Source organism: Rhinopithecus bieti, unplaced genomic scaffold, assembly GCF_001698545.2.
Source record: "Rhinopithecus bieti isolate Rb0 unplaced genomic scaffold, ASM169854v2 scaffold_13704, whole genome shotgun sequence".
Taxonomy (NCBI): domain Eukaryota; kingdom Metazoa; phylum Chordata; class Mammalia; order Primates; family Cercopithecidae; genus Rhinopithecus; species Rhinopithecus bieti.
In genome coordinates, this window is record NW_016808231.1 from 5,197,894 (window position 1) to 5,210,851 (window position 12,958).

General features: G+C 42.4%; 1 protein-coding gene across 1 annotated transcript in view; it reads left to right on the forward strand.

Annotated features, from left to right (window-relative positions):
• CREBBP (CREB binding lysine acetyltransferase) overlaps nt 1–12,958 on the forward strand; it is a 164,873-nt gene that overhangs the window by 125,474 nt on the left and 26,441 nt on the right. Inside the window, 6 exon segments of the mRNA XM_017886365.1 lie at nt 3,681–3,799; nt 4,596–4,835; nt 5,266–5,354; nt 10,787–10,867; nt 12,885–12,913; nt 12,916–12,940. Of these exon segments, the coding sequence (XP_017741854.1) occupies nt 3,681–3,799; nt 4,596–4,835; nt 5,266–5,354; nt 10,787–10,867; nt 12,885–12,913; nt 12,916–12,940 (583 nt within the window).

Below are 12,958 nucleotides of genomic sequence, written 5' to 3' on the forward strand. Positions count from 1 at the left end.
CCTGTAGTCCCAGCTACTCGGGAGGCTGAGGCAGGAGAATGGCGTAAACCCGGGAGGCGGAGCTTGCAGTGAGCTGAGATCCGGCCACTGCACTCCAGCCCGGGCGACAGAGGCAGACTCCGTCTCAAAAAAAAAAAAAAAAAGAGAAAATGTTCTCCTCTGCAGGGAATTTGAATAGTTATTTAATGAATGAATAAATGGTCAACCAAAGTGACACTTGTTTCAGGCCCTATCACTCCCGATTACCAGTGGGGCGGTGATAGGGTCTAGAAGAGGGTCTGCAGGCCTTCTCCGTGCAGAGGCCTAGTGGTCCATGCTGTGGGCTTTGTGCATCCTGAGGCCTCTGTTACCACTCCTCAGTGCTGCCACTGTGGCGCGGAGGCAGCTACAGATCCATGAACGAATAAGCATAGCTATGTACCAATAAAGCTGTATTTTTGGAGACTAACACTTGAATTTTGTGTGATTTTCACATGTCATGAAATAGTATTCTTTTCTTTTTTTTCTGCCAAATGTTAAAGAATGTGAAATCCATTGTTAGTTCTGGGGCCATACAGAAAAGCAAGCAGTTGGCCACATTTGGCCTGTTGGTCATAGTTTGCCAACCCCTCATTTAGAGAAATCAAAAGGCTATTCGTTACATAATAGTTTTCTTATGAAGAGTTATTCAAAGACTACCAAATGCTACTTCATCTCTGCGTAAAACAGAAGAAAGGAGTTAGTGTAAAGCAAGGATGTGTGTTTCTGTTGCTTCTGAAGGGCACATCTGCACTCTCGACCAGGCCTTTGCACTTTCAAGTGCTGGGGACCGTATGCTTGGGGAGTGCTGCATCTCGGGGTTTTTACCTGGTTGCCCAGACCTCAAGCCGCTGTCGGAGGTCTGAAGCAGCCAGGTGCCCTAGAGAGGAGGTGGTGTCTGCGGAGGCTGGTCAAGAGTCTGGATCCTGGGCTCTGATGGGAATGAGCCCTGAGGCATGTTCTTGGTGCGTCTGTTTTCATCTCTAAAGTGAGCCTGTTAAACAAATGGGTTTTTCCTTCAGATTTTAACTTTTGCTTTCCCCAGTTAGGAATCAGATGGCGCTTTCCAGAATTTGTCAAGTTAGACCATCTCCACCCCACACAAAATTGATGGCAGACCCATGTATCTGATACTTGCCCCTTCCCAACTGGAACTTTAAATGTTTACCATATTTTAATCTGATTTTTAAATTACAGTTTCCCACTTATCTGTTGTAAGAAATCTTTTCAGCCGGGGGCGGTGGCTCACACCTGTAATCCCAGCACTTTGGGAGGCTGAGGAGAGCAGATCACCTGAGTTCGGGAGTTCGAGACCAGGCTGACCAACATGGAGAAACCCAGTCTCTACTAAAAATACAAAATTAGCTGGGTGTGGTGGCACACGCCTGTAATGCCAACTACTCAGAAGGCCGAGGCAGGAGAATTGCTTGAACCCGGGAGGCGGAGGTTGCATTGAACTGAGTTCGCGCCATTGCACTCCAGCCTAGGCAACAAGAGCAAAACTCCATTTCAAAAAAAAAAAAAGTTCTTGTCCTTTTTTTTTTTTTTTTTTTTTTTTTTGAGAGCGGAGTCTCGCCTGTCGGCCGCAGGCGTAAGTGCTGGTGGGCCAGATCTGCGCTCACCTGCCAACCTCTGCCTCCCCGGGTCTACACGCATTGCTCATGGCCTGCAGCCTCCACCGAGGTAGGCTGGGAGCTAGCAGGGCGCTCCGCCACCTTGGCCCGGCTAGTTTTTTTTTTTTGTTATTTTTTAGTAGGGAACGGGGTTTCACCGTGTTAGCCAGGATGGTCTCGATCCTCCTGACGCTTGTGATCTGCCCGCCTCTGGCCTCCCAAAGTGCTGGGATTACAGGCTTTTGGCACCGCGCCTGGCCTAAAAAGTCTTTTCAAGATACAAAAAACAGACCAGGCCCCAGTGGCTCACACTTATAATCGTATTGCTTTGAGAGGCTGGAATCACTTGAGGCTGAGAGTTCAATACCACCAACCTGGGCAACATAGTGATACCACAAGATCACTTGAGCCCAGGAGTTAGTGGATGCAGTGGCTATGATGGCGCCACATTGCACTGCAGCCTGGGCGACAGAGCAGGACTCTGTCTCTGAAAATATAAAATGAGCTGGCCATGATGACTAGGCACAGTGGCTCGTGCCTGTAATCCCAGCATTTTAGAAGGCCAGGGCAGGTGGATCATTTGAGGTCAGGAGTTTGAGACCAGCCTGGCCAACATGGTGAAATCCCATCTCTACTAAAAATACAAAAATCAGCTGGACGTGGTGGTGGGCACCTGTAATTCCAGCTACTCGGGAGGCTAACGCAGGAGAATCACTTGAACCCAGGAGGCAGAGGTTGCTGTAAGCCAACCTGCACTCCAGCCTGGGTAAGAGAGCAAAACTCTGTCTCAAAAAAACCTGGGCGTGATAGCTCAATGCCCGTAACCTCAGCACTTTGGAAGGCTGAGGCAGGGGGAAATGCTTGAGCGCAGGAGTTCAAGACCAGCCTGGACAACATAGTGAGACCTCATCTCCACAAAAAAAAATTAAAAATGAGTCAGGCATGGTAGCACACACCTGTAGTCCCAGTTACTCCCGAGACTGAGGCAGGAGGATGACTTGAACCTGGGAGGTTGAAGCTGCAGTGAGCTGAGATGATGCCATTGTCCCCCAACCTGGGCAACAGAGTGAGACTTTGTCTCAAAAATAATAAATTAAAAATTACAAGAACACAAAGAAAAAAATACGTGTCACTTATAAGCTAAGGCATCAGAACGCCTGAGACAACTTTGCCTCCAGTTTCTTCTCTGTGTGAGTGAACATTAGCCAGGTGGGGTCATGACACGCTGACTGCTGACTGGCCGGTCTCCCACACCGAACAGCTTCCCCAGCACCTGTTCCCATACTCATTGAGGGTTTGTATGAATGTACCATCTTGAATGTATTTGGCAGCCAGTATTTATGTTTGTTAGTGACAACAGAAAGTGTAGTAGGTTTTTTTTTTGTTTTTTTTTTTTGTTTGTTTTTGTTTTGTTTTGTTTTGTTTTGGTTTGGTTTTTTTTGAGACAGAGTTTTGCTCTCGTTGCCCAGGCTGGAGTGCAGTGGCACGATCTCGGCTCACTGCAACCTCCATCTCCTGGGTTCAAGCGATTCTCCTGTCTCAGCCTCTCGAGTAGCTGGGCTTATAGGCCCCTCCCACACACACGGCTAATTTTGTGTTTTTAGTAAATACAGGGTTTCACTACATTGGTTAGGCTGGTCTTGAACTCCTGACCTCAGGTGATCTGCCCGCCTCAGTCTCTCAAAGTGCTGGGATTACAGATGTGAGCCACCATGCCCAGCTTGAAATGGCTTTATTTGCCACCCAGTTTGATGAATGAGACAGATTTGGGAGTTAGCTTTACTTTCTTTTTCAGCAAGGTTTTAAATGTTGGAAACCTTTCATAGAAGACGCAAACTCCTCGTATTTTGCCTCTCAACCTGAACGCAGTTCTGACACTAGTGCGTTTTCAGAAGCTTTAGTCCTTATGGTGATGGATGAGAGCCCCTCGAGTGCCTTAGGAGCATCGTGGTTGGGACGTCACAGCAACCAGGATTCTGTTTTAAATGTGAGGTAGGAGGGATCTGAGCACCTTTTACAGAGTGTCTTTTCTTGATGTTTTCTCTGCAGTCTTTAAACCAGAGGAGTTACGCCAGGCCCTGATGCCGACCCTAGAAGCACTGTATCGACAGGACCCAGAGTCATTACCTTTCCGGCAGCCTGTAGATCCCCAGCTCCTTGGAATTCCAGTAAGTTAATTCATAAAATTAGATTATAACTTTGCCGGTGTGACTTTTGAGTGTCCATTGTTTTATCTCTTGAAATTAGATTAAATAATCCCCCTGCCTTGAAGATTGTTCTCGTAATATAAAAAACTGTTGTCTGTTAACAGTTATCAATGAAAGTGTTTATTTTGTTTGATTTCACTTGTTCATGAAGCCCCGGTCCTTGGAGGGGTGCACTGAAGCAAGGGAAGCACATGCCCCTGAGACTTCATTTTATATTTGGATCCTTGTGTCATTTTTGTCTGAAAGAATTTGTGAACATCAACTGTAAAAAAATATTTAGGCTTCTCTCTTTTATATTCCTGGATAGTCTTGCAAAGGCCATGGGGACCCAGCAGATTCTATGTAGCAGTAATTACTAGCTTTGTGTTTATATTTGTCTTGGAATTTCATTTTGCTTGCCAGGATCAAGAGTGAATATCTAGAAATACACACTGTTTGATAAACTGGCTCACTATTTTAATTCAGTGGATTAAAGATCTATTTTTAAAATTTTCTGTTAGAAGTATCTTTTAACAATTTTTCTTTATCTTTGCCTTTGAAGTATTATAATGTGATCTTACCTGAAAATACTAATTATACTTTTAGTGAGTAAAATCAGTTGCGTCAGAGGTTATTTTCTTTTCATTTTCCATTTCTTACTGTTGGGAATGGAAGTTATTTTGGTACTTCTGTTTCTATTATTTTAAAACAAAGCTGCCAGATATGACTGGCATTTGGATGTTGGGGGATTCCCTGAGACCATTGTTTTTTTTAAAAGGATTATTTTGACATCGTAAAGAATCCCATGGACCTCTCCACCATCAAGCGGAAGCTGGACACAGGGCAATACCAAGAGCCCTGGCAGTACGTGGACGACGTCTGGCTCATGTTCAACAATGCCTGGCTCTATAATCGCAAGACATCCCGAGTCTATAAGTTCTGCAGTAAGCTTGCAGAGGTCTTTGAGCAGGAAATTGACCCAGTCATGCAGTCCCTTGGATATTGCTGTGGACGCAAGGTACAGTTTTAAGTTTTTCCAGAAAGTGAATTTTCCTAGTTAATCCAGCCAGAGGGGTGTTACGCTAATACGAGACCACACCTGTGTACTGGGAGTGCATATGTGCAGTCTGCTGTCTGGTGACACAGTTGATGCCTAAAGTGATGTGATGGGTGATCAGAGCTGGGTGTACAGGCGCTTACTGAGGGAGGCCATGAGGAAGCATTTCTGGCTGCCCCTCTGCCCATGGTACCTGTCTGTAATAAATGTCTCTTAGAGCCAGTTGTATCACATGCTATCCCAGAATGTCTTTAAAGCTACTAAAATTGTTAGAAAACTATCTAATATACTCACAGAGATAATTTACTAGTCTCTATAGTAGACTAGAACGTTATAGGACAGTAAATGGAATGTATTTTTATATAAAAGTATTTCTCCTTTATTTTTGCAGTATGAGTTTTCCCCACAGACTTTGTGCTGCTATGGGAAGCAGCTGTGTACCATTCCTCGCGATGCTGCCTACTACAGCTATCAGAATAGGTAAGCGTCAAGCAGCATCCTGCATTGTGTCTTAGGGCAAGGCATGTTCATCTGGTTATAGTCTGTGTACATTATTTTTTTTCCTGAAGTTCCAATAAAAAGTGGCCCAATTTCAGGCCGGGTGTGGTGGCTCACGCCTGTAATCCCAGCACTTTGGGAGGCTGAGGTGGGAGGATCGCTTGAGCCCAGGAGTTACGTTATCAGCCTTGGCAACATAGTGAGACCCCCATCTCTATTTGAGAAAAAGAAAAGTAGCTCAATTTCAGTGTCTTGTTAGTCACATGGATAGGCCCATGGCCTCTTAGTTATAAAGCATACTTTTGTAGTATAAAAACTGTAACCTCTGAGTCACGTCTTGCTGTACTACTTAATTAGGTACGTTCTTTCTTCAGCCATGCCTGTTCTAAAACGCAACCCTAGAAGCAAGCGTCTGAAGTTGAGAGTAACTCTGATAAAGGTTGGCGTGCCTTTTTTAAGATGTTCATAGAGTAGAAAATGTGGATTTTACTATTCTGCCTGCAAATATTTGCCTGGGTAATTTGGCCAGGTCAGTCTCATGGAAAGACTTGCACGAGTGCTACTTCCTTTGAGGCAGAGGAAAAGGGTCCATGATCTTTATTTTTAAATTTGACACTAGCAGCATGATACAAAATGAGATCTGGTGTTTTAATTGAGTTCAAGAATCACCCTCCTGTTATAAGATGGCCATTTCAGGGTTTTGTAAGTGGTGGATCTGCTTAAGAAATACTTGCCATTCTTTTGGAATATGAAGATGGCTAAAGAATAGATCTCCTGTCTTAAAATAGATGGAGAGTGAAAATAGTATTTTTGTTGTGGTTTCCCACACAAATACACCTTGCGTAGTTTTGAGGTTGAGAAGTCAGCTTCTCTGTACCACAGCGTGTAAGTGTCCATGTGCGGCTGCAGTGTAAGCACACCACGCGTGGAGGCACAGGTCAGGAATCTTGCTGAAACTGACGTTGCCTCCATTTTATGAGCCAGCAGCTGGATTCTCCGTGGCCAACATAGAGCTTTGTGCTTGTTCTTTGTCTTTAGGTTCAAGTATTAACTGTCAACACTGGAGTTGGGCGTTTTTTATTATTTCACTCTCGTTTGGATGCAGTAATTATGTCCTATACTTCAAAGAAGACAGAAGCGTTTTTGTTATCTGTTCACAGGCCTGAAAATTTTGGAATTTTGTGGTTGTTTTAATTCTTCTGTGTTTTTTAAAAAACCATATTCAAGATAAGTAATAACTCCCATCAAAATCCTATATTTTAAAAAATCCTTTTGACACAAAATGTCTCGAAAAGGTTCCTAAGCCTTTTCTATTAGGAATAAGCCTGGCCTGCTTATTCCTAATACTGTTCAGTGTAGTGAAACACCAGTGCAAGGGGGAAGGACAGACCCTAAACTGCATCTCTGCTGGAAGTGCAGCCTGTGCAATTGTCCTGCTGAAAATAGTTTCACATTCGGAGTCTGATTTCCATCTCAACTTCCCCTTTATCAATAGAAACATTTTGTGATCAAGTTTAAAATGATACCATAGCCCCTTCCTAATGGAATCTATCCTATAGTGACTTGCTGCTCTTCTGGAAGTTCTGGCCACTCCTTTTACAGTTTTAGCCCCATGACTTCAGCACACGCTATGATGTATTAATGTATTAAGCTTAGCTTTGTCCGTGATACAGACAATAGCGTCTTCCCTCGCAGCCTCATTTTGTCAAGTCCCCAATGATGAAATAATGAATAGGAATGTGCTTTAAAAACCATTTGTGCCAAGCAAAATGAAGTTAATGATATCTTAAGAGAAAGGTTAATATTAAGTGTACCCAGAAAAATGCCACCCCTGCTACGTTGCCCAACAGAGTTTTGGTCTATAAGGAAGGTAGATTGTTTACCACTCTCTCTAAAGTGTTGTGGGGCCTGTTCCTGGGTCTGTTGGGACCCTGCCTTTGCTGATTTGCACAGATTTTGGTCTTTTACATTGAGAGCGATTAAAGTTAAATGGAATTGGTAGGATCGAAGAGTCATTGATGGCGTATAAACACAGGACCATCTTGAAAGTTCTGAAACGTCTTATTTTTTTTCTGTATAGAACTTCATTTTGACTAAACAAAAGTAATGTATTTTGAAGAGTGGAAATGCAAATAAAGGAGTTCCTTGTTATTAGTGATAATTTTTAAAGTGTAGGCGTAGCATTCCTCAGGTAATCACAGGCATGCTCGCTAGAACAGTGTGTCTGAGTAGGTTAGCATGTTATCATCCTAAGAAAGCAGTGGCCTGATTCTGTAACAAATACTTTAACTGCTTATGTTTTTATTTTCAACTTTGACTATTTATGAACACTGCAGTGTTCTCAAGAATTAATTGTCTTGGCACTTGTAGTCCTAAACTGGGCACTTAGAACAATAAAAAGTCCTACAGACCATTTAAACAAGTGAAACCCTAATATATAAGTGAGCGTATGGTTACGTTTTCACTTGTTTTCATACTTTGCAAATTTGAAAGTAACTCATGTTGGAAAAACTGTTCTTTAGCTTTCCCAGTTAGTATCTATAGATAATATAAATATTATCTATAGATATCCCAGTTATTCATATGTACTGATACGGTACTGAAAACAATCTGCATTTGAAAACTTACTCCATATATTAAATTACCCTTACAGATAAACTATGCAGTTACATTGTACTAACTTTAGCAACCCTGAAATGCGTCATTACTGGATTATGTGAAGTATTTCTCCTTTGCAATTCCATATTCATCAAGCTACTTCCTTCACATCAGGCAAAATGTCATCTGGGTGCTTAAGTTGAGAAGCAAATTTCTAAAGCTTTATGTGTTTCCAGGGAGAATGAAGTGTGGACTAGGTAAGAAGGTAGGGGCAGTCTGGCAATAACATCTAGCATTCACTGACTGCCAGGGTTGCTTTAGCTGATTTTACTAGTTGGGGGTGACTGCTGTCTGTTCTGTGTGCTTTCTTCATCTCTCAGAACAGTAATAAAGTGAAGCCACGGGCTCCTCTTCCTCCCCTTCTTAAACATGAACAGGCTAAATTGTCCATTTCTCCAGCAGTTTTGGGGCAGACAAGGAGTCTGTTGACATGCTTTGCCTCCCCGGTTCTGATCCTTGGATTTTCCAGGATGGGAGTCAGTCATAGAGGAGGAGCCTCAGTTTCCCAGCCACTGCAAGGGTTGCTGTTCCACCACCAGTGTCTCCCTCTGTGTCACTTTCCTCGGTGGGAAAATATGGGTTTATGGTCCTTGTTTCCTGGATGTTGCTGGGCTTGCTGTCCTTGAATAGAAGCAAAGAATTTCTCCAGGATTTTAAAACCATTTAGACTCACCTGTGATTACGGTGGGAGTTTCATTTCAGAATGTCTTGAACGGTCCCTTCTAGCTGGCCATAGTGCTGTGTGTTTGATTGTAACATGAATGGAGCACTCAATTTGGCGTTTTACTTATAAAAGGGAAGTATTGGGGATTGAGGGAATGTCTTTTTTGCATATCGTTTTGGTTGCCACTGAATTGGTTTATAGTTTCTGTACTTTAATTCCTTCTTGCCAATGATGACCATGCCCTCCTGCACATGGAAGTTCTTCTCCACACAGGATTTTAGGATATTTACAAAATAGTGAATGGCCAGAATATTGCTGTAGTTCATTCAGGAAAAAAAAAAAAAACATATTTAAAGAAAAACATTAATTTGCCTGTTCCCTGTCAGAGTTTTAAATCCTGACATAATTTATTAATTGAGTTAGTCCCAAATAAATTAGTCCCAGCAAGAAACCTTCATTAATCCAGTGAATCCGTCATGTTCCTCATCAACCAAACGCAAAAAAAATGGCTCATCTTGAGATGTTGTGCATGCTCTGAAGTTGTATGCTTTAAAATGTGCTGTGTGTGTGGGGTTAGTGAAATACAGCAGGCAAAATGCTCAGTGTATTGAATTAAGATTAGATTTGGGACTTGCGGGGGACCTGTCCTAGTGGTAGTGAACTGGCCACACAGTGGCCCACACCTCTGTCTCCTGCAGCCGTGTGAGTGCGCAAGTGAGTGAGACTGCAGCTGCCGTGTCCCATTCTGCACTTGGTGGTTCAGCCTGGCGCTCGAGTCCTGTCGCACTGTTTTTAATACTAATCCTTCCTGGCATCTCGTAGACATAGTTTTGAGCACTAAACCGCATTCGTGCTGCCGTTGCTACCTGACACTCATTCTTCTCGCTTGTGTGATCCACCTCCGCCCGCTTGTTTATTTTTACGGTATTCTTGTGTACTCGTGTCATTTTATGCAGCATCAGCCTGCATTTCTGTTGATTTCTCATTTATGTTCTTTCCAAACATTTAGTAGTTTTTATTTTAATTGTTCGTATTTGATAGCTTGAGCCCAGGCTCTAGATTGTCTTACAAGAAATTGGGGTGATGGATAATTTCTCAAATGCAGATTGTTCTTTAAAGATTAACTCTAAATTCACTTAACGTGGATTGCCCCCAAGTCAGAACAGTCATTGGCTAAGTCTCTCCGATTGATGGATGATTGGTCCCAGTACCAAAAATGTCACATCAAAGCTTAGAATTGAATTTTCAAAGATTGTTCATGGATTTACATATATTGTATTTCTTATACAATATATCACATTTCTTACTCTGTATATTCATATTGATAAATGGGTGGAAAGTCTTTGACCCTGAATGCATTTATGTTAAATGTTTGTCTAGAATATGGATTTGGTTTCATTTGTATTGTAACGCAATTAACTGAATGATTAACATGAAAAAAAAACAGGAAAAAATTAAAATCAGTTCTGGGTGCTCAGCATTTTCATGCATTTAAAGATCTGGCTCAATACCGGAAATAAAATCTCTGAATTGCTGTCAAGCATAAATTTTCCATTTTGAAAAATAAAGCTATTTCAGTTTAAATTGCTTTTTTAAGGCCTTTTGTCAGACTGTTTTGTTCAAGTAAATTTTTCCATCTCAAACCCTAGAGTTATATTTGACTTTCTCTGAGTAAGAACAAAATTCAGATTCCTAAATTTGGGCTCCATGCAATTCTAGTATTAACAACTCCTTGAAAACATTTGCCTCTTGGAGCCGGACCGAGCCTGTCGTTGTTAGTGATGATGGCCTGTGATGTGTGCAATGAGACCGAATGCTAATCAATGCTTTGCCTTGGCTTTCTGCTCTGTGTTGTCTTGGTGTCTGCGTCTTACCTCTGTGTCTGTGCTATTTGTTCCCTTCCTTGTTCTCTAATCCTACCTTTCCCCACCTGCCCCTGTTCCTTTCATTGTCCTCACTGACCCATCAATCAACCAACAACGCCCCCCCTTCGTCGTGGTGCTCTGCCCTGCTCTGATTGGTGGCTTCGTTGCTTGGGTGGCTGTGTGTTATGATGGACCAGTTCACCCAAGTATGGCCTTCTTGCTGACAGGTATCATTTCTGTGAGAAGTGTTTCACAGAGATCCAGGGCGAGAATGTGACCCTGGGTGACGACCCTTCACAGCCCCAGACGTAAGTACCATCCTGTCATTTTTTTTGGGGTGAGGGAGGGTGATCTTAAATTCTTTTTTCCTCTTACCAGTGACTGTAAGGAAAGTACCACTGCCATTTTGACTTTCATGCAATGTTTTTTGGTTTTTTGTTTTTGAGATAGGTTTTCATTCTGTCATCTGAGTGGTGTGCAGTGGCACTATCTCGACTCGTTCAAGCGATCCTCCTTTCTCAGCCTCTCAAGTAACTGGGATTACAGGAGCACACAGCTAATTTTTTGTATTTTTTGTAGAGACGAGGTCTCGCCATGTTGCCCAGGCTGGTCTCAAACTCCTAGACTGAAGCACAGTCCACCTGCCTGGGCCTTCTAAAGTGCTGAGATTACAGTGTGTAGTGTTGTGGGGTTTGTTTCATATTAATTATGCTGACATTTAATTTGAATATGTGTACACATACACATTTACACTGAAAAATGTGTTTTGGCTGAACCACAGTGCCACCTCTGCCTTTATCATTCAAGGCGGTGGTACTGTGGCCTACCACTGTAGACCACTGCTCTCTCTTGACCTTGGTCTGTCTTTTCTTCTAAAATAATTGGTTTTTCCCTAGTTGTTGTTAACTTCCATTTTGGGGAATTATAAATTTTCTTTATTTTAATTTTTTTTTTTTTAATGGTGTCTCACTGTGTTACCCAGGCTTGGCTCGAACTCTTGGCCTCAAGCAGTCCTCCTGCCTTGGCCTTCCAAAGTGCTGGGACCACCATTCCCGACCATGTAAATTTTCAGTTATGCCTGAGAAACCAGGTAGCCCCATTTACAGAACTGGCAGTAGCTAAAAATGAGTTTGGTGTACATGCCCTGCCCTTTACATTTAGTTTATCTCCACTTAAACCTCCATCCTTTCAGTTGCTGAGCTCTAATGCAGATTAATGGATTCCAGTACCCCATTTTTTGGCCTAAAGTGGCCAAAATGTGTCTCCTTCCCTCACTAGTGCTTTACCTATTGTTTACCAGCTCCAAAGTGGACAGGTATGACTTTGTTAGTTCATTCCTGCACAGGGTTAAACTTTTATTTCCAGTATTTATTATCCAGCAGAGTTACCTTCGAGTGATAGAATGGCCAGTGTGTGGCAAGAAAAAGCAAATGCACAAATTGTGTTATCAACTCATTTCTAGGCTTAAAATATCTAAAAACCTGCCAGCCACCCACCGCATCTGCCCAGGTCTACCGTTCCCTCTTTTCGTCAGACTGAGTTCCCCAGTCTTCCATGATTCCTACCACCCTACCCACAGTGTGACTTCCCCCAGCAGAAAGGAAGGCTTTGCCACAGGAGCAGTTTCCAGCAGTGTAGGCACTTAAGCTCTACCATTTTATTTGTTCAAATGCAGAAAAAAACCTAACTTGTAAGACATACAAACCAAAGTGACTGAAATTCTACATTTTCAATTTATTTCCCTTGTCATCCTAATTCTCTTTAGTTGTGTGATTAATAATTGGACTGTTGCTTGAGCAACATAGTGAGACCCCCATCTCTACAAAAAATGAAAAAAACTTAACAGGGCGTGGTGGTTTGTATCTGTAGTCCCAGCTACTCAGAACCGGGGTGAGTTTGAGTTCAGCCTGGGCAACATAATGAGACCCCCATCTCCACAAAAAATCAAAAAATTAGCCAGTTGTGGTGGCGCATTCCCATAGTCCCATCTACCCAGGGGGATCACTTGAGCCTGGGAGGTTAAGGCTGCAGTGAGCCATGATCGCGCCACTGCACTCCAGCCTGAGCAGCAGAGCGAGACTCTGTCTCTGAAAAAAAAGAAAGAAAAGAAATGGTAGTGGAATATGTGGAAAAAGAAATTGTAGTGTTCTGTGAAATTAAATTTTCTGTTCATTCCATTATTACATGTACTTGAGATTTTAAAGGGCCATCATGTCTTTTTGTTTGAAGAACTAGTTACAAAATCACATTCCAGAGACCCTATAGTTTATACTCAACAGATAAACTTTAGTTAATACAACATGTTTTTTTTTTTTTTAAAACAAGGACAATTTCAAAGGATCAGTTTGAAAAGAAGAAAATGATACCTTAGACCCCGAACCGTAAGTATATAGCTATTT